This window comes from Choristoneura fumiferana, chromosome Z (assembly GCF_025370935.1).
Source record: "Choristoneura fumiferana chromosome Z, NRCan_CFum_1, whole genome shotgun sequence".
NCBI lineage: Eukaryota > Metazoa > Arthropoda > Insecta > Lepidoptera > Tortricidae > Choristoneura > Choristoneura fumiferana.
Window position 1 is genome coordinate 15637242 of NC_133472.1, and position 21881 is coordinate 15659122.

The window sequence follows — 21881 nt, forward strand, 5'->3', positions numbered from 1 at the left end:
AACTTGAAAGTGCAAATTTTCATTAAAATCGAGCGTCCCCCCTCCCTCTAAAATCTAAACCGGTGGGTGGAAAAATTAAAAAAAAAACAGGATGGTAGTAAGTATATCAAACTTTCAAGGAAAACTATAACGGCTAAGTTTGTTTGAGAATTATTAGTAGTTTATGAGTAAATAGTAGCCTAAGGTATAAAATATACCTAAATTTGGAATACGAAAACCTTAGAAAATATTACTTAATTTTTTCGTAATGGCTACGGAACCCTATTTCAGGCGTGTCCGACACGCTCTTGGCCGGTTTTTACTTATTTATATTCTTTTGTTTATATATATTTTAATTCTCCCACTTGGTCAGTTTGACCTTTATGTACACTTGTGCTATCCAGTACAAAGACTCAATGAGCTAAGCCGCAGACAATTGGAATTGGATGGATAGACATGACGGAACTATCTATAAAGTGTCCTTTCGGCATGAAGGGTACATTTTTGCCATTTTGACCGCCAAAGTTTCGTGATTTCGTGACAAAACCTTAAAAAAAGCAGGGTAAACAATGGTAGTGCTCTTGAGCATTGTTTTAGTTTGAGCAGTACTTCTTTTAGCATCGGTTAGGCGACACCGTTAATGAGCACTTCCACTTGTTTTCTTCTCTGCTATTTTCACGACCCGTAAGTTAACCAAACGGAACCTGTTGAGAAGTAATATAAACATGCAACTTATGTTATGACACAAATACTCAAAACATAGGAGTAGCCGTTCCATTGCTAATTTAAACTTCTTTTTTTTTTTTCAGTTAAACAAGGGACAAAATCTGACTGGCGAACCAGAATCGTAAAACAGTGTTTTTGTTTATTTCTTTCATCGAGAAAATTCAAACTAAATGTGTTTCTGTGATTCCATTCTTTTGGTTTGTGTTCAATGGTTTATTCCATATGACTAAGACATTGTTAAATCAGAATGTCTACTGTATTGTATTGTGTATTGTATTGTATGTGTTTCTATTGTTAAAGCCAGACCATTAGTATGTGAGATCTGTTATGAGAGCATCTCTTTTGAGATTCATGTACCAACCCTATAATAACATCGCATATAAATTATATCGCTTTTGATATTATACAGAATATATTCCAATTTATCATATAATCTTACAATATAATCAGATATTGATGACTCCGAAAATAGTTTCCGTGGCATTCTAATTTTGTCATCTCTTTGCTATTTAAAATTTCGAATTCTGCTAGTTTCTTTTCTGCAAAACACGCCAGACATTGTTAGTAATGTTTCGTGCTCACTAGGGCATTGTGCGTGTGCGATCTGTGTTTTAGTAAAATTATTAAAATGAAATTCCACAACTCGGCCGCCTCTCACATAATACTGGTCAGGCTCAGGCTATGTGATATACATTTTGTGACATTTACGCTTCATTTTCACGCTTCATTTTCACGCGCTGTTTTAGTTCTACCAGTAACAAACAATGCATATACGTCCATTAAACAATCTTGTAAGCAGAAAAAGGGAATCCAGAATGTAATTATCGGAAAAAACATTTGTATTAAGCTTGAATAATTTGATGACTTTTCTTTCCTGGTTATCGATAAAGTGCAACCCCGAAACGTGGTGAAACTAGACCGAAAATAATCGACGAAATACAACAAAAAATTTCTCAAAATTACGAATCAGGATAGTGCTTGGCAATTTTATGACTTATTAATTTTATTATTATTCTCTAAAAATATACGCTACTACTCAAGAAAAACATGGGCGTCAAGATTTTCATAGTAAGTAGTAAAAATCGTAATTAGTGGGTAAATATTAGTATTGTTTTTGTTTCTTCCATAATTTTCGGTCTATATTCACACCCTAGGGGTTGCAATGTTTTTAGCGCCGCCTTGCGTGAAGGAATGTTGTATCTGCAATTCTTTGTAGCCTTAAATAGTGATGTTTTATATGTGGGTCTTACCTTTTTTTTGAAGTCGATTAATGAGTCTTTTGAATAGGCAGTAGAAATAACTTTAAGTAATTGAAAAACCTAAGAGGAACAAATAGATTATATGTCGTCAATCTGATACTTGCGCGGGGGATCCACGAGACGAAATCTCTTTTAAAGTGTTTCGTAAAATATTCAGTTTATAAAACCAGTCCAGTTAATAGTAGCATTTACAATCTGATCATATTAATCAGTACACTGAAAATGGCTTACAGTATGGTTTATTTTTATGTTTAAGTAATAATTACGATCTTACTGATAAATAGATTATAATGTTGGCCAAATCATATTATTTCATATCAGTAAGTAATATTGTTTGCTTAATCTCTAAAAATTATGTCACCATGATTTTATTAAAAACGTGCGGGAGTAGTATCTACGTCTGCCTTTTCCGCAGAGACCGGACGCGCAATTAACAATGCTCAAAATTCCATATTTTTTTCTGGCAAAGTTGCATATGTGTAAGCAAAAAATGGGTAAATTCTTATTTACTGAACACATCGAAAACCATAACATATCGTCACTACTTTAAAAAAAGCCCGTATCTCGAAATCGATAATTTTACTGAGTGAATTTTACGAAGAAACAATTTTGTTGACGTAAGTATTAATTTGCGATACGAGATTTTTTAAAGTAGTGAAGATATTTCGGTTCCAAAGGTTGCTTTTACGCCAGAAATGTGCTTAAGTTGCGTTTGCGTAGCTAAAATACATCTGTGGTGGAAAAGACGCTTTAGTTTCGAACTGTTAGATCCTTGAGTCACTATAGCAGTCTTCAGAACAGAGACGATAATTTATAATTCGTTCGAAATCTAACTTGCACTCAACATTTTCTGTCAATCAGATATGGGTCGAGGGCAAAAACATACGATGTTTCTGAGAATAACAGAGCATTAAGTATAATCCTTTATGTTCAGATGATCAAAGATAAATATATCTGCGGACACGTATGCAACATACTTAGTATTATTATGATAGATACATTCGTCACCGCATCCTTCGATTACATATAGGTACACTGCGGATGAGGCTTTAGTTAATAGAGACTAGAGACATAGAACGCTTTTGCATATAGGTCAAAGTGTTTGTTTACTATCATGTTTGTTTTGTATCCAATCAGAAATGGAAACATGTTTAAATCATAAAGATAATGTGGTGTTAGATCTAGCTTAATTTTACGTTATTTTTATTTCAATCTCTGCGAAAATAGTATTTATTCATGTCTTGATTGCAGGCATAAAAAATATTATGTTAGGCAGGTCACATTATTAACCCTTGGTATGCTTAAGATGCGGATCTGTGTCAAATTTAAGGCATTCTTTTTTTTTATTACAATTATAAAGAATTAGTGCTTATTAAACCCGATGAGACTAGAATGCAGTACTTTTTTTAGTTCCTGCATACGAGGGGTTAGTAATAAACTTGCTCCATATCCAAAGTCTACATCAATCGTGCAACATGCGAAACGTTTATACATAAAGTAATATAAATGCTTCTTATCGGGGTTTTGCAGTTTTCTGACATTAAAGCATTGAAATTTTTCTACTTTGATTTGTTTTGTTAAACCTTTCGTATGTTAATTAAATGGATTACTATTATTCAATAAGTGGACAAGTATTAGGATTTTGTAAAGTGGATAGCGCTCTCACTGCCGGCCTATTGGACTCCAGAATATGTTCAATGCCACAGTGGAATTGATGGAAATGCTCGTACTAAAACCGCTCATGTATTCGATGAGCCAAAGTACGTAGTTATTCATTTGGAGCAGCGACTGAGTAAGTAAAGTTTCGAGGGTATATTTCTAGTGTGTTAATCATTATCAATAATCATTGTGTACAAAACTTATCGGATTTAAAAATAGGTCTACAAGCTGAACTGATGTTTTTTTCTATGTAAACATTGTAGCCAAATTGTAATAGCTTTATTACATGGAAAGTTATCTGTTTCACTAAATATAAAAATCATAATAAACGATTCATAATTGCGTAATAGTTTTATTAAAATACTCAAGTCTTAACCTAACTATGCCACTGATATTCAATCTTCGTATTGTCTAAAGCGCGGACGCTTGCTATCGCATTCATTATTTATTTCTGATTTCTGTCTAACGTTTCTGACCAAATCAAATGTCAATTTTTGTATGCGAAATCTGTCATTTGATTATGATCGCGAGTGTTGGAAACGTTAGGCAATACGGCTTCTGTTCAGGGGCGTCGCCAAACGGGGGCAAAGGGGGCTGCCTTTATTTTTTGTCAATTTTGACATTCAACTGTACGTACAGTACAGTCGAGAGCACGTTGAAGTTTTCGCTTGCTTGCTTGCTTCGTGTCATGAGCTCTCGACTGTACATAATTTTTACCGTCTTCTATACTTCTACTAGCCCCCTCCCACCCTTGATCATCGGCTAGCGACACCGTTGCCACAGTTGTCAGATCACAGGGAGATTTATTTTGATGATGATGACTGGATTGACATAATACGGTATTTGACAACTCCTTAATTTGCCATATCTTAATATTATTTTGAAAATATAGATATATACAGATAGTGCTTAGCGAAAAGAAAATTTAAATCGGTTGAAAATTGGATTTATAGTGATTTTTTGAAAAATCTGTATACCTGTCTCGTTCTCAAACGCTTTTCTCTATGCAGCAAGTATGGCGGTACTGGTGTGTGACGTCACATGCCAGTATGTCTTTCTCCGTCTAATCTTGAGTTTCAAACCATTATAACTTTGTTATTTGTAAAGGTAGCTGAAAAATTGTTTATCTATTCGATAACAGGCATTTATAAAACATATACAAAATAGTCAAATACCGTATTTAGCTATAGTAGCTTGGTGCAAAGACTCACGCTTAGTTTAGTTATATTTACTATCTGTTAACAGGACATATTTTTAGGGTTCCGTAACTCAAAAGGAAAAAACGGAACCCTTTAAGGTCCATTTTGTTGTCATTCTGTCAGACCTTTTTAGGGTTCCGTATCCAAAGGGTGCCAACGGGGCCCTATTACTGAGACTCCGCTGTCTGTCTGTTTGTCTGTCTGTCCGTCCGTCTGTCACAGGGCTCTATCTTTTAAGCCGTAGAAGTTAGACACTTGAAATTTTCACAGATTATGTATTACTGTAGCCGCTATAACAACAAATTCTAAAAGTAAAATAAAGTTACAAATTAAAGGGGGTCGTCATACAAGAAACGTGTTTTTTTCAGCGTTTTTTGGTTGCTAGGCGTTATTAGCCGTAGCTAAGGTGACCGACTCTCCTAGCAACGGCTAGCTATGTCGTTTGAATAATATGTTTACCTTTAAGTTTGTGATTTAAATGATATTTATAAAAGCTTCGATAATATAATATAGTGGCTGTCTGATTGTGTGGTTTATTCGTTTTGGTGCAAAAATAATAAAGCAATTTATGAACCTTAAACCACAATGAATCGGGTGACACTCTTTCCCGGCCGGATAATACCGACCTGGAAGTACCCTCCGTTTTTTGTGTACACGCGCGGGCCGTGAAAGAGTGTCACCCAATGAAGCCAACTTTGATAAAGCGCTCGCCAAATCCACACCGTATTAATCACTATGTTTACCTATTGTTTTTTACACTAAAAAAGTCATACTAAGTATTTAACACTATTTACAAGGATTATAATACAGTTCACAGATATAGATTACACTAGATTACGCAAACACCTCAATCTGTATGAAAACCAACCATATCACTTTTTTATATCTACTGTGACGTCTCGAGAGCAAATTAGCGATGTGAATTCCCCGATGTCCGCGCAAAATCGATTCAAATGCGCCGCCCGCCCGCGCCGTGGAGCTCGAGTCAGTCACTAGTCATGATAAGTCAGTCAGCGGTCAGTCTTTGCATGGGGCCAACCCCGACGTTTGGTCGGGGTTCGGACACGCGAAGTAGATGCATTTGCGTGATCTAGTGTAATCTATATCTGTGATAACAGTTTAAAATTTATTCACACTAGTCGAGCTTCTTATTATTTAATTACATAACATACAAAGTCCGCCGAATGAGGGCTATCGTTTTTTGTCTCACTAGATGGCGCACTGTTGCGTGAGGTTTCAGAGTCTGTTATTACGGCCGTTAAAACAAAGTTTAGATTAAAATCATATTTAAAACAACTTAAAACCGTACCATAAAAATATCCAGCAACCACAGGGTTGCTTAGTCCCGTTATGTTCGGAAAAAAGGGAGGACAAAAGTTTCCGAAAGACAAAACTGTCTCAAAACACAGACATTCATTGCCCCGTAACGCATAATTGCCATAATTAATTTCAGGTTATGCAAAATATTCACAAAAAAAATCAAAAGCTATGAAATTTTACATTTCGGAGACCTCACGCTACACTAGCGCCTCTAGCGGCGAATTCACACACACATTTTTTTAAGCCGCGCGCGGCGCGTCGCAGGCAATGGTTTCGGAAGCAAACAGCCAGAACCAAAGAGGTTGAGAATTCAAATAGTTTTTTATTCGAAATACTTGCACAAGTACTTACATTTCGGCGATATTTTTATAAGATTTTCTTTAGCTTGCACTGTTTATTTATTTATTGTTTACGTGGGTCAAATCTTGAAAGCTAAATTTGACCCACTTCCAGTGGTCCGATCGACTTGAAATTTGGCACACTTATGTAAATTTGGTGATCCTGCCAGGATCGTCTCTGCAGGAGGGAACTCCGCAATAGTTAATAGTACCGACTTGAAATTTGGTACAGACATGTAGTTTAGATGACAATGCAAGTACAGTCAACAAAAAGTACATTCGGCAAAAAGCATGTATTAAAAATGAATTTTTTAACAAAAACTTATAACAAGTATTATATTTATTTGCAGTGTAATGTAACTATGTTTGCTCGGGTGGAATCTTTCAACTCAAATTTGAAGTGGATATCTTCAACCGAATGAGCTCAAATTTTACACGCATGTATAAGGGCATTTCTTAAATAATTTTCAGACAGCCCAAAAAAAATAAAGTTTTTTTTACAATTTATTACGATGTACATTAGAAGTATATACCAATAGCATATTTTTTATGTATATGGACAAGCTTAATGCCCTCAGGAAGCAAAAAAAAAAAGGTACATAAACATGGTTGTGACAGATGATGCTTGGGTTGTGACATTATTGAATGTGTTGTTTCTTTAAAAAAATATGGCTCTGTCCATCAGAGGACAATTTTGCCAGTGTCTAGTAGTTTTTGCCGTTGTACGGTAAAAAAAATCTAGAAAACGAAATATGAGAGGTAATAGTGGATGAACGATGACAGCGCAACCCATTATTGAATGTGGCTGCTTTTCTTCCGTAGTTCTGTTCTTTCGTGACATCTACAAAATCAGATTAGCGGAAAATCAGTATACCTACGAAAGGTACCTAATTTTAAAAATTGCATGCATATATAACTAAGCATAATAACAAATCCACAGAGTAATTCAAAGGAAATTTAATGTCACAACCTCTCATTACATATGTCACGACCATGTACTCAAAAAGTCCACGGCGGTGACATTTTTTTCATACCATGGTCGTGACCATTTGAAACGTGTTCGGTATAACCTAAAAGACAACCATGGTTTTACAAATCTTAAGTAATTAATTATCTCAAACTACGCCACATTACCTACATAATTATGTTTTAAATAATAACCTGACACCGGTATTTAGTTTCAAAACTTGTACACGGCGTTGACGCGTTAAGGTTGTCCTTTTTTTCAAATAAAAAAAAAAAATGCGAGATACATACCTACTACGTTCAGCCATTTGAAAATCTGACAAGAAGACAGTGTTGCTGTTCTAAAATAATTTAAAAAGGCTTGCCATTGCCAACATCAATGTCGCTCATGGTCGTGACACAAAAACTACTCACAAACTTTATGTTGCTCAAAATCACAAATAGTCATTATATATATTTTAAATTCATTTTATAGAACAAAGGGTAAGTCTTGCATAATTGCTGTAATTTTTTGCAAAATAACACAACATTTTTTCGGAAAAAACATTTTATTTCAAATTCCGCCAATCCCACACTACACGGTCCGTGACATTTTGGACTTGAAAGTTTATTTTTAATATTTTTAATTTTTGTATGTTAAAAATGTTATTCAAAAATAGTACTAGATGTAATTTGCTAAGTGAATTAATATACAGTTTACTGATTGTCCTAAAAAATATACTCAATTCTTACAACTCACACAGAAAAACGTAAGAATAAGAAATGCCCATAAATCCGATGACAATGCAAATATTATTATAACATGGAGTTGATGGATCTGATGATAAAGCTAGCGGGTGACCATAGGAACTCTGTGGTAGGTAAACTTCACGACTACCTACATCGAGTTTGGACTCGTTTGATTCGTCTTGACGAATACTTTTATTAGAGAAATTTTAAGAAAAACTTTTGTATTTACTTTTTACTAAACTGTTTACGGAACCCTTCATGTACGAGTCCGACTCGCACGTGACCATTTTTTTTCTCATAACGCATAAAGGTATCAAGCTAAAATTAAAATCAAACACTCAACTGGGAAGCAGATCAATTTTGCAAAACTACACACCGGTACACGGACTATTTTTCCCTGACTGATTGTTCACATTCGGCTTAATTTGATATAATTAAGCAACCTCAAGCGTATTTGAACTTAATAAACACCGCCTAATTGCGAGTCGCCCCGACTGTTCCGTACAGGTATTTTAGGCATCTAAGTACATATTTCGTGCCCTCTCCTTAACAAAATGTGCGCAGTAGTTTGGAGTCAAGATGGTTACTGATATAGAAAGACCGACCGATTGTGCTATAAGATAAGAGCTGCCTACCTTCCAAATTTCAAGTTTCTAGGAACCGGAAGTATCCTATAGACTTGTCGGTTAGGTTAACGGAATTTGTATGGAAACACCTTTTAAAATGTCCATTTATGATTGCATTGAAATCACGGAACAGATTTTTTTTCTGTTTCGTGGTTTTCACTATCGATTTCTCAAATATACAGCTGTGTGTGAAGCTTGTCTCCAAAAACGCTCAGGAGAATAAGTCGAATAATCGAATAAGTGGGCCCATAACCTAAAAGTAAAAAACCATTGGGTGACCGCACAGACTAAAAATAATGTATATAGTTCTAATTAAATACTGTGTTAAAAATAAAGTTGTGTAAAATACTTGTGTTGTATAGATATCATTTAATAATATTGTAAATCTGTTTAAAAAAAATATGTCTCGTTGAGTTTCTTGCCGGATCCTTCTCAACAGAGGTTTTTCAGAACCGGTGATAGTTTTTTTTTTAGTTTGATTATATTGTAGACGGCACTGCTACAGAGATATTTTGATAAATATTTCAACAAAAACAAAATATTTACAGTCGATATTAGTTTTTCCTGAACTATCTATCTATGGTTTTATGATTGTCTTTCCGACATATCCGAGACGTAATTTCTGATGGCTGTCATCAACCTAAAGTCAAAATGCTAAACTTGCCTTACTAATACTAACCCAAGAGTTCAGGAATTGGTACCGTATTTTAAGCTTTACGTCCTATGTGGAAATCACACAATAGGATACTAATTTATATGGATCTAGACGTCTTTTAAATGCGTCTTTTCTTGTACTTAGCATGCAATATGCGTCATGCAAAGAGTATTAGTACCTTAGTCACAGAACACAATCGTTCTTCTTTAAGGCGTCATAGCATACAAATAATAAAATAATATATGTGAGAATAAGCACACGAGCCACATAATGTAAAAAACTATCTACATTATTTACAGCAACAAGAAAATAAATCATGATTGATGGCCATTATCGGTTTGGTCAGTAACTTGATCGATGTTCATTAAATCGCAATTCAAAATTATTTGGATTATTTAGGGAACAGAATGTTACGGAACATTCAAAAAAATATCAATTTTACTGGATACGATTCATTACGATGAAGCCCGATCTGAGATAAGACTGGAATTGGTGCGCCACCAAGAGGACACGACACAAATATCACCAAAGAATCTTCATCAACATGAATGAGTCTAACAAGAAGTTCAAGCTTTGCCTTAAATGTATCATATATGTATAACTTTACAGAATTAGCTGCTATCATGGTGTTGTTTCTCAGCTGCCCTATACTTGAATGTACGCACGTGGGGGATAATATGGAAAATGTACCATCAGGTGACGCGCCAGTGGAAGTTGCTGCCGTTTTACTTAATTGTGATTTGGATGTTAGTAATTCCCTTCATTAGGTAGGTACACTAAAAGTGCAGTTAAGAGTAATAAGAGCTGACCGTAACGTTCTACGAAGTACCTACGCATTCTTAGCACGATCCCCCTTCTACGTAGCCGGATTTGACCGAGGTGGTTAGTAGAGCGGTGTGGTGATGTGAATCGCACTATTTTCTAATAGTGACCGGATAACTAAGTTACCTACATATGGGAATATATATTCAAATTTCGCACTTCGTAGTTTAGGGCCTGGCCCTATACAAACTGCAAAATTCGAACTTCGTACGAGAATGAGAGGGACGGTACCTACGATACGAACTTCGATTTCGTAGTAGCCACCCTGTACTGAATGTCGATGTCTGTACCTCTTGGGCTAATCTGCATGTGCACTGGATGGGGTCTTAAAAGTATTCATCCACTTTTCTGATCAGAAAATGATATGTCGGGTTCAAAAACTAGTATGCTATAGGTAAATATTGCGTACACTCAGTTAAATACGTGCGCGAGTATTAAACTATGACTATGACCGACTTTTTTATGATTTTTAGAGTATCAAAGACCACCCCGACAGTCGAGCGAGTAGATTTGAACGCGAACAGTTATACAAACATAATGCTTTGCAAGATTGCAACAAGAAATTAGCTATTACCGTCAAAATGAGCAATGAAGCCGTAAGTTCCATGTACTAATATTATACGTATAGTATTTACTAGTCATGTCTGTTAGATTCAATAATTCAATAGGTTGTTAGATATATAGATTATTCAACGGTATCCAATGGTAGACATATAGATTAGCCAAGTCATAAATTACTATGGGTTGAGCCGAGAAAAAAAAACTTCCTCACTTTATATCCTCCTGTTTAGTTCATATCTACCTATCACTACATTATGTTGTTGAATTTAGTTCTGTTACTTATGAGATATAATTCCGTTTACAGAGTACGGAAGATTCATACGTACCTATCGATCATGTGTTGGACGGGTCGAGCACGAAGCGTGTGCGCTTGTTAGACCCTTACGTGCTACGCCTTCGTCGCGATGTGCCACTTCAGGCTTACAAACTGCGGCTTATCGATGTAATGATCTATATCTATTAATTTAATTTTATCTTTTTTCTTTTAAAATACCTACATGGAATCAAAGGTTAGAAGTGGGTCACCTTGTGGTGTGGTCTAACGTGTCACCTGAACTTCAATTTGAACTGTGATCCTGGTCATCTTTAATAGAATTAACTGAATTTGCCACACACTCTCACTCAGTTTTACACTATCAATGCTAGTTAATTTGAAAAAAAAAATACAACCGAAGTGACAACCGTCTCCTTTTTAGGGTTCCGGAGCCAAAATGACAAAAACGGAACCCTTATAGTTTCGCCATGTCTGTCTGTCTGTCTGTCCGTCCGCGGCTTTGCTCAGGGACTATCAATGCTAGTAAGCTGTAATTTTGCACGAATATGTATGTAAACTATGCCGATAAAATAGTACAATAAAAATTAAAAAAAAATTTTTAGTGTACCTCCCATAGACGTAAAGTGGGGGTGATTTTTTTTCCTCATCCAACCCTGTAGTGTGGGGTATCGTTGGATAGGTCTTTTAAATTCATTGGAGGGAGGGAGTCATTGGAGGGTTGCTAAGACGATTCTTTGATTTAGTGATTTGTTTGCAAAATATTCAACTTTAAAGTACAAATTTTCATTAAAATCGAGCGTCCCTCCCCTCTAAAATCTAAGCCGGTGTGTGGAAAAATTTGAAAAAATTTAGAATGGTAGTAAGTATATCAAACTTTCAAGGTAAACTATAAGGGCTAAGTTTGCTTGAGAATTATTAGTAGTTTAAGAGTAAATAGCAGCCTAAGGTATAAAATATACCTAAACTTGGAAGATTCCGTATAAAATAGGAAATCCTTAGAAAAATTACTTATTTTTTTCGTAATGGCTACGGAACCCTATTTTGGCCGGTTTTTTTGAAGTCGGTTAATAAGTAGGTAGCTACGACACGATACAGCAGAAATCAGGTAAAAATAAACTAAAATTTTACTTTTAAAATTGTTGTCATGTTCAAGCACTCATACTTACTTACTAAGGCAGAAAATGGCGCCCTCATTTCTGCTATTAATATGTGTCTCATCGACAATTAAGAATATTAAAATAGATCATAATATTAATTTATATCCCGCGGGGACTTTACAATTTCTCGAGACACAATCCTATATCCTATATCGTGTAGGAAGACAAAAGAAACGCGTAGTACTTTAACGTCTTTAACGTTTCAGCGAAACAAGGTTTCAGAGTTGGTACGAATTATGAATGATATTGATGAATTGAATGATGAATTACGTATGAAGGTTGATTTTTGAATTCCAAAATGTGCACCATTTGTCTAAAACAACGTCTTACTGTATCTATATTTCCATGTAATCCTCCAAAAAATCAATCAAAACACGAAAAAAAGGATCGCAGAAAGTAAATGTATGTTAATGTTACCCCAAATTTAACGCGAGCGAAGCCGCGGGCAAAAGCTAGTTATATATATATATCAAAATCTATAAAGTAGTTATCTATAATGGTAGAATTCAATTCTGGCACTCGCCGGCCGCTGCCACGACACGTCCTTGTTTCGGTCCCAGTTCAACCACACGCTCCTCCTCGATGCGCTCGTCGTCGCACCTAACTTTCCGATACCTAAATGATTTGTTAGATAATTTTCACAAACGCGTTTTTCTGAGTAGCGAATTTTCACATCGCTATTTTTCACGATCGCAAATTCACTTATTCGTCTTATTTCATGTAGCAATTTTGCATTAAGCGTTTTTTAGTGTTCGCGTTTATTTTTTTCGCTTTCACCAGTACCTAAGTAGATTATTTTATCAGTTGCATATATTATCAACAGCATTAGGCAACCCACGCCTCAATTATGTCGACGGAGCCCCGCTACGCGGATTTCTGAGCGGTCTGCCCTTCTGCCATCTGAAGATACTTACCTAACGAACCTAACCTAACTATAGATATGTAATTCATACTAATATTTTAAATGCGAAAGTGTGTGTTATTGTATGTTTGTCCGTTTTTCACGTCGAAACGGAGCGGCGGATCGACGTGATTTTTGGCATAGAGATACCTAGTTTATGGACCCGAGAGTGACATTGGCTACTTTTTATCCCGAAAAAATGCACAGTTTCCGAGGGTACAGCCCGCGATAACCGAATTCCACGCGGGCGAAGCCGCGGGCAAAAGCTAGTAATACTAATAATGTGGATACTGAGGGGTAACGATTTGTTAGATTAATGATTTCAAGTGAAATATTTAACGAACCGCACTATTTTATACTGATAATAGTTGCAAATAATAAAAAATAATCGACTGGTAAAATGGTAAAATAAGCGAAAAAATTAAACGCAAACATTAAAAAACGCTTCATGAAAAATTGCTACATGAATAAAGACGAACAAGTAAATTCGCGATCGTGATAAACCGCGATGTGAAATTTCGCCACTGAGAAAAAATGCGTTTGTGAAAATTATCTAACCAACTTCATTAGAAAGTAAAGGAAAATTGTTGAATTTGAAATGCCAGTAGAGTAGGAGAAAATTGCCGCCCCTGTTATTTTCACGGCTAGTTAAAAATTTGCACTATTTTTGTAGCAATATATAGAATTAACACGTTTGTAATATTTCACAGATAGCACGACCGTTATACTCGTAGTGTTCATAAAAAATGCCCCTTATCCTCTTTTGTGTAATTACAGACTGTGAGCGGTATTTTGACCTCATCGGACAAATACAAGCCAGAAGTCCAAGAGTTTGGCAAACCGTCTAAACGGGTAAAAAGGGTGACTTTATTTATTTATTTATTCATAAACAATACAGTGATTGTGTTTGACTGACTGATATTTAAAAACCTATGACTATGACCTAATAATTAAATTAGCCAAAGTAGCGTTTCTCAGCCTATGGGTTACCTACCGCAGCCCCAGTTGTAGGTCGTAGTAACTTTAAAATACGTTCTTTATTTATGTTTTGCGTTATTTTAACTTATAACAGTAGCTACTCGTAGGTAGAGAATTGTCATTTTTTTATGAAGACCAGAGAGGATCGCTGCGTGAAAAAGTTAAACATATTTTTCACCTCACTAGCTTGGAAAAGCTTTCTTTATCCTTTGAAATCTGAGTGGAAAGTCGCGTTTTTGAACGGGTGCATGGATGGGAAGTTGGGAACCATACATCGGGTCCTAAGGGGAAAGGTCCTTAGGTATATTTATATTGTTACGAGCAGCGTCCACCCATTGATTGGGGTACAGAAAGACTCGGGTGTCTTTGGCCATCATCCTGATTTCGAGCCACTTGCTAGCTGGTGCCTATAGCCCCGTTCCACTCGTTCTACCCTCGAATCGGCTCGGCTCTGGTTAAGTACAAGTGCAGCTAATATAAGGGTTATACATATTTTAGAACGAGCGCGACACAGCCAGTTCGCAGTATTATGAAGAATGGTCGGAGAGGGGGGCTGCAGTGGCGGCGCCCGCGCGACGTGTCCCGGCGCGCCGGACGTTGCTGCGGGCCGCTGCCGCCGGCTACAACCATGACGTCGTCCAAGATTGCGGTGCGTATGCCTTTTTCACTAAGAACACGATCGATACGATCAAATTCCGTAATATTGCACTTACAGTCGTAAGTCTAATGGTAGTCCAATGGTGGCTGAGCCGGTTCACTAATCCATACTTCCATACTTTATAATAAATATTAATATAATATTATAATTGCGAAAGTAACTCTGTCTGTCTGTCTGTCTGTCTGTTACGCTTTCACGCCTAAACCACGTAACCGATTTGTATGAAATTTGGTACAGAGATAGAATAGACCTTGGGAAAGAACATAGGCTATCTTTTATTGCAAAAAAAAGGTTTTAAGGGGTTGAAATAGGGGATGAAATTTAATATGGTGGAAGTTCGTCGCCGTCGAAGATAAAACCATGAAACTGGGCATTTAGGCCCTTAATAAGAAATAAATCGATATTTGTTTGAGCTTTTTTGGAAATTCGACCTGTGAGGGGATGAAATATGGGTTGAAAGTTTATATGGAAGGTCGTCATTATCGAAGATAAATCGATGAGTCTTTATTAAACTAGCCATTTGGGCACGTGATAAAAGATAAATAGATGTTTTTAAAATTCTCCCGGTGAGGGAGTGAAATAGGGGATGAAAGTTTATATGGAAGATCGTCATTGTTGAAGATAAATCGATGGTTCTTTGTGAAACTTGGCATTTGGACATTATAAGAAATAAATAGATATTTGTTCAATCGTTTTTGAAATTTTTACCGGCGAGGGGACGTTAGCAGAGGAGATGATGCAGTGTTAGCAGTTCCCTTTAAGCTCATAGCAAAATCTACGCAATGTGGGGTCATTACAGATGTCAATACATAGACAGTCAGACATGAAAAATTATGATTTCCAGATTTTTCTTATTTATTGTGCTATAAAAGAGCTACCTTTATGCTTTGATCCTTTATGCAAAAAAAAAATCCAAGTTTCTAGGACAGCCGGAAGTGCCCTATAACTTTTTCTTTTAATTCGATTTGTATGGACATAAGTACTTACCTTTTTAATGACTGTAGCTTTTGATTGCCTTGACTTCGAAGTTTGAGTTTAGGGTTTTAATCTCAATTCGATACCGATACTCCGAGTGTTTACGAGATAGAGGATCTTCACAGACAGACGGACGCACGGACAGCAAAGTGATCCTATAAGGTTTCCATTTTTTCCTTTTGAGCTACGGAGCCCAAAAAACATTTCTTCCGGCGCTTTTAAAATTTCGACCTATGAATAGGGGATCGTTCTTAACGAATTCCAAACAAATTTACTATAAGTATGTTTATCGGAAATATGTGTAGCTATGCTTAGTAAAAATGCTGTTTTAATTAGAATCCTACCCTCCTAACTTACAATAAAGGTCGTAAGGTGTCAAGAGTTCACTATGAAGAATAAAAATTAGTCCTTTTGTGTTGGTAGGGTAGAATACACGTATTGCTAAAATGTGGCTACCCGCAAAATATTTATGTTTTACCTAAGAACATGGATGGGAGAACAAAAAAATAGTTTATATTTATAGCAATGTATTGAAATAGGTTATTTTCAGTAAACTGTGGACGTTTGTCCGGATCGGCGGCAAGCGCTGGCAAGCTCACGCTCACTCAAGCCTATCCAAACGGGCCGTTTACACGCTTGTGCTTGTGAGAGCTTGCCAAAGCTTGGCAAGGGTGTAAATGTAGCAATAGGTGACACATTTACACAGTACTCCCAGACAGTAAAAATCGAAAAAACCACATAATTATCTTGAGTCTTTAAATGTATTTTCAAGTCAATTATAATTTAATTATACATAGGTTTAAGACTATTTAGTAGTACGCACGGCGAAGCACAAACGTCGGCATTGCCGCCCGCATCTTCGCCGTGGCCGCTACCACCGCGGCTGCGTCCGACCACGCGCGCGCTGCGCCGGGGCTTCGTCGCGGCGTACACGCGCACGCGGCACGCGGACTGCGGCGCAGGTAGATATACTGCCACTACTTACCCTGACTGACCCAACCCACGAAACAGTTGGTTTTATTATACTGTATTGTCTTTGCCCTGACCTGACTCAAAACGCTTCATAATCAAACATATCACAGTATACACGATGTCTCTTCATTTCAACAATCAGTTAGTAATCATCCGTAATAACCTCGCATTTTATTTTATTTTCTATCGGTACGTCTTCACAATACTGGTCTGGCAAACAATTTTTCTCTCTGGAGGAGAGTTGCTCTTCTGCTTCTATGATTACTGCGAATATGTTTTTCTTAACTTGCGTTTGCATCCACTGTGGCATCTCTCTCGTGCTTTTGAGGATACAATTGAAAAATGATTCTAAGGCGTCGGGGTCGCGGCGAAGCTTGAGGCTGGTGTCCCCGGCGCGGTCGGCGGCGCAGCGCCGCTTGGCGGGCGGCGGCGTCGCGCCTTCAGTCTCCGCGCCGGTTGTGTTGGAACCTTGGCTTTCGTGTTCCCGCTTTGGCCCACTGTCTCCTAAAGGCTCCATCTCAATGTGCTCCGTAATCCGATACTTCATGTGTGGTTCGAGGAACTGCATTTGTTTGGCATATTTCCACGTAGTAATTTGAGCGGGAAGTAGTTTGTTTTTACCAAGCTTCGCTCTTTTTAATGCATCTCGATGATTATCACGTAATTTTTTCCATTCTGATTTAGCGATTTGAACTGCAAAAAAAACATAAGTTATGGTAGGTAGGTGTTATGAAAAACCCGTTCTTAATGTGTGCTCATAGTTGTCAGAGCAGAGAAACCGGTACGACGTTACCCGATTTTTGTTAAATACCACAGACCTTTACAACGAAGTTCAAACTTCGTATTTGGGTCAATCAACTTTTTAGTGTTGTTATTCTGTTCCGTGACTCAGGAGATAATCAGTGATACACTTTGTTAGAAAAATGTTTGCAATGTATACTATTAGCACTAGCACGCTTAGGAGATGAGCCATAAATCGTAGGGAAGTGCCTTAAAACTGTCGCAACTCCTAACTTTTAGTGGATGCGCACCCCATACAATCATACTTTTAATAGGTGACTCAGGAGACGTTACCATGGCAACAAGCTCCACTTCTTAAAGAAATATGTCAGCAACCCAATAAAATTACCTAAGTACGGCAAAAAAATCAGACTTGTATCTGTCAAAACAAAAGATTTATGAGGTTTTGAATTTTATGTGTTTCATTGTTGGACGCTTGACCCTACTCGTACTCTTCTGACAGATAACTATTGACTTGATTTGAGTTTCGATATACCAGATAAATACAATAAACAGGACTTATCAGACATATATAAAGTTTTAATTGAATAGCTCAATATATAGCTCTTATATTTTAGATTTTATTGCTATCTAAAAACCCTGATTTCGTCACTGACTCACTGATGATCATCAAAATTCTTAGGGTACTTCCTAAAATGTCTTAGAAAGCTTAAATTTGTAAGCTAATATTAGTATTAGTACACAAACAAGAAAAAAATCTAAAACTTGGAACTTTTATCCCCCATGATCCCTGAAACTAGATGATGGAAGTTTGTATGAGACTTCCGCAATTTTGACCCTATAGGAACGTGAAATCTGACCAAAAACATTTTCATGTAAAATGTTGCCAAGACGAGACCAATTGATGTTGATTAAATTAGTACGAGTAGACAGATATTGAATCTCAAAAAAAAGTAGCTGACTTGCAATGTTAGTCGCCAAGTCATCAATTTTGAAGATAATATATTTATTGGTAAGCCGAGTTGCATTAATTGTTGTTTGTCAATTGTCGCTCTTTTTTGTATAATTTGCTGATATTGTAAAAATGGCATATCATTTTAATAGAAGCTGTTCTTTTAACCCGTTGCTTACATACAAAAAAGACGTTCCGTTGCGGATGCTGAATAAATCTTTAGTAGCTGCACTTATTATTTCCCAATATAAAGTAATAATTAATAACTAAAATATTTTAATGTGTCATTACAAATTTGTCACAGAATTATTATATTTTAAAGTGTAATAAATTCGCATTCTACATTATTGCACAAAAAAGTTCACAGACGCCTGTCTCAAGCTCTACGCTCCCTGGTAATGAGCAGTGGATACATTTTTGACCTTACGCCCATGTAAATGTAGCGAAATGTGCAAGTCACATATTATTTTGACTAAGTTGAAGAGTTTGTGAAGTTAGGCTTTGTAGAGTTAGGGCGTGTAGAGTTCTAAGCTTGGCTCTACATGAGCTATAATAAAGCAAGAAGTCACATATTGTTCTATGGTATCGTCTTGGCAACATCTTACCTACAATATTATCTATCAATTATATGGTCAAAAATTATACAATAATAACTAACGTTATATATCTGTTCCAATCCCGAAGACATTATTATTTATGCATATAAAATACTATTATGCTACTGTAACATAACAAGGGTCATTATTTCACGAGTGTGTGTTTATAAAACGAGCCTTGGCGAGTGGCGCTTTTTTATTATTATTATTTGCGACCGTACTCGTGCACACGGAGCGGGGGACTCATTTTAATTAATTTTAATTACTTGAAACCAACAACAATGAACAGCAGTATTAGACTGACTTTATATTAATTTCCCGCTTTATTATTTTTTTAATTTGCGACCGTACTCGTACCGTAGAGTTTGATCAGCGTGTTGTTAATTACGTAATTCCGCTTGAAAAAATAAACCTTGATTGTGATTGGCTTACAGCAGTTCGTACTCATTTTTTAGCAACCAATCACGTGGCAAATCGATTTCAGTATTCTTTTTTCGAATGTTATTATATTACTCAGTTCCGTAACACAATGAAAATTACTGTGGGTTATTATGTTACTGAATTTGCACCATAGAGCATAGAACTTGGAACAGACATATAACGTATAATATAATAGTATAATTTTTGACCATGTAATTGACAGATTATACTATAGGAGTAGAAAAAATAGTAATATGTACATAGTACATAATGGCACTAACCATAAATTCAATGCAGGTATACACATATATTTGACGGTACGGCTGCACCTACCTATAGATAGATATTTAAAATTACTGCTTTTATTTTCGTTGCTTCCGTCCGTTTCGACCTTAGCAGCCCCGAAGAAGCATCTTGCTGCAATCTAAACTTTTCGTAAAATGATTCAAAAACTTCTTATTTCACGTTTCAACATGGATTAGGAAAAATCTACTAATTAACATTAGTAGTTACGTGTTTTCTACTTCTACTACAGTAAGTTAGTTACTGCGGAGCTGCTGTGATCGAAAGAAACTGTAATAATAAAGGCAGTGATGGAATGGAACTGTTTATTATCAAACGCGCGCGTTTACTAACATAAAAAAGGGTATCCGACGGGGCGGCGCGGCGGCTAGCTGCGATCGCCTCAACCGGAACGCAAAATGCGACGCTTTCAGTGCGACAAACCTTTCAATGTAAGTAGAGGTTCACACAGCTAAATACTTACTGTTAGGTATAGACCGGTCATTGTTTTGCTCAACAACGAATTGCCAAGCCTCGTCCTTGACGTGCATTTCGCGGTAGTCGGGGTGCAGCGGGTTCCACAGACAGGGCTGCGAGCGGACGCTCTCAATGAACGCGTCCATGCCGGGAAGCGGGCTCAGACGTGAGGACAGGAGGTGCGCGCGCCGCGACTGCCGACTGGCGGGCTGGCGGCAGTGGCGGCCGCGGCCCCGCGGGCGGCGCGGCGGCCTCGCTCCGACTCGCGCGGGTTCGTTCCCCGCCCCGCCGGCACCGCGCCGACTAGTTCTCACCTCCTGCCGCTTTATTTTTTGTTATTTGGAGCGTAAACCGGTTTTCTTACAAGTCTACGTTGATTTCGTCTTGAATAGTTAAGTAGTTGGTCGTTATAGTTTTAAGTATGCATAGGTAGATAGATACATTTCATAAGTAGAGCTTGATTGTGAGTTAGTTACATTTTGTTGTTCCTTTTTAGGGTTCCGTACCCAAAGGGTGCCAACGGAACCTTATTACTGAGACTCCGCTGTCTGTCTGTCCGTCCGTCTGTCACAGGGCTTTATCTCTTGAGTCGTACCTTATAGCTAGGCATTTGAAATTTTCACAGATTATGTATTACTGTGGCCGCTATAACAACAAATACTAAAAACAGAATTAAATAAATAATATATACGGGGGCTCCCATACAATAAACGTGATTTTTTTGCTGTTTATTGTTCGATATTAATAACGGCGACAGGTAGACGCTTGAAATATTGATAGAATATTTAGTTGTATAATCACTTTAAAAATAAATAATTAAATTAAAATAAAATAAATATTTAAGAGAGAGAGAGTCCGACTCGCACTTGGACGGTTTTCTTAGTGTATATTTAATTTACGCGTACCTACCTATCTATTTCAATTAGGTAAGCAGGCAGATTTCTATCTAAGTACTAACGATACTTTGTCCGTCCATCCATTCACGTCCGCGACTTAGGTAGTAGGTACCTACTTAAACATAAAGGTACCTTAGGTACTAAAAGAAAGTGGTTATTTTACAATACTATATTCGGCATCTATATTTTATTTTATTGATCTAATGTGGTAAAATAAAATCTTGAAAAAAAAATACAGTAGTGAGGAAACGTATATCTATATTATATACGTACTTATATACCTATGAAATGATTTTTTTTTTCATGTAAATTATAGATGAATAGGTTTTTAAAAAGATTATAAGTCTGCAGCGAGCCGTGTAGGTACGAAATATTAAACTTTAATTTTTGCTACGAATAAACTTATTATTTAATTTATCCGTAGAATTTTTGTTATAGTTAAGTATCCTCCTATCTTCTTATCCGGTAGTTATTTCGAATAGTTTAAGCAAATGTAGGTACGTTGGTAGGTTGGTAGGTAAGTATAAGTATTATGTATGAATATATATAAAAATTGTCGCGGACAGATTAGTGTGGGTAAAAAAGTTGATTGGCCCACCAACCTAAGTACCTATCAGAAATTAGGTATTTGAAACATCTGGCCGGTTAGCGGTTTCGGATATTTTTTAGGGTTCCGGAGCCAAAATGACAAAAACGGAACCCTTATAGTTTCGCCATGTCTGTCTATCTGTCTGTCTGTCTGTCTGTCCGTCCGTGGCTTAAA

General features: G+C 36.8%; 3 protein-coding genes across 13 annotated transcripts in view; 2 read left to right on the forward strand and 1 right to left on the reverse strand.

Moving 5' to 3' along the window:
• LOC141428827 (E3 SUMO-protein ligase RanBP2-like) overlaps positions 1–3965 on the forward strand; it is a 29521-nt gene extending 25556 nt beyond the window's left edge. The window contains exon 12 of the mRNA XM_074088853.1: positions 789–3965. Within this exon, the coding sequence (XP_073944954.1) occupies positions 789–830 (42 nt within the window). The 3' untranslated portion in view covers positions 831–3965. The remainder of the gene's footprint in view (positions 1–788) is intronic.
• A 4054-nt stretch (positions 3966–8019) lies between these two features.
• Positions 8020–21881, forward strand: part of LOC141428939 (uncharacterized) — a 36398-nt gene continuing 22536 nt past the window's right edge. For 7 of the 11 annotated variants that reach the window (XM_074089017.1, XM_074089038.1, XM_074089029.1 and 4 more), the window contains exons 1-5: positions 8020–10202; positions 10752–10874; positions 11144–11281; positions 13949–14023; positions 14648–14798. In XM_074089017.1, the coding sequence (XP_073945118.1) occupies positions 10005–10202; positions 10752–10874; positions 11144–11281; positions 13949–14023; positions 14648–14798 (685 nt within the window). In that variant the 5' untranslated portion in view covers positions 8020–10004. Of the gene's footprint in view, positions 10203–10228; positions 10673–10751; positions 10875–11143; positions 11282–13948; positions 14024–14647; positions 14799–20354; positions 20614–21881 lie in introns of those variants that run through there. The other 4 variants (XM_074089022.1, XM_074089053.1, XM_074089072.1 and 1 more) reach the window with 4 other exon arrangements.
• Positions 16545–20368, reverse strand: LOC141429154 (uncharacterized). Its single transcript, XM_074089395.1, has 2 exons — positions 20230–20368; positions 16545–17447 (listed from the first exon to the last, which is right to left on the reverse strand). The coding sequence occupies exons 1-2, from the start codon at positions 20366–20368 to the stop codon at positions 16897–16899; spliced, it is 690 nt and encodes a 229-aa protein (XP_073945496.1). The 3' UTR covers positions 16545–16896.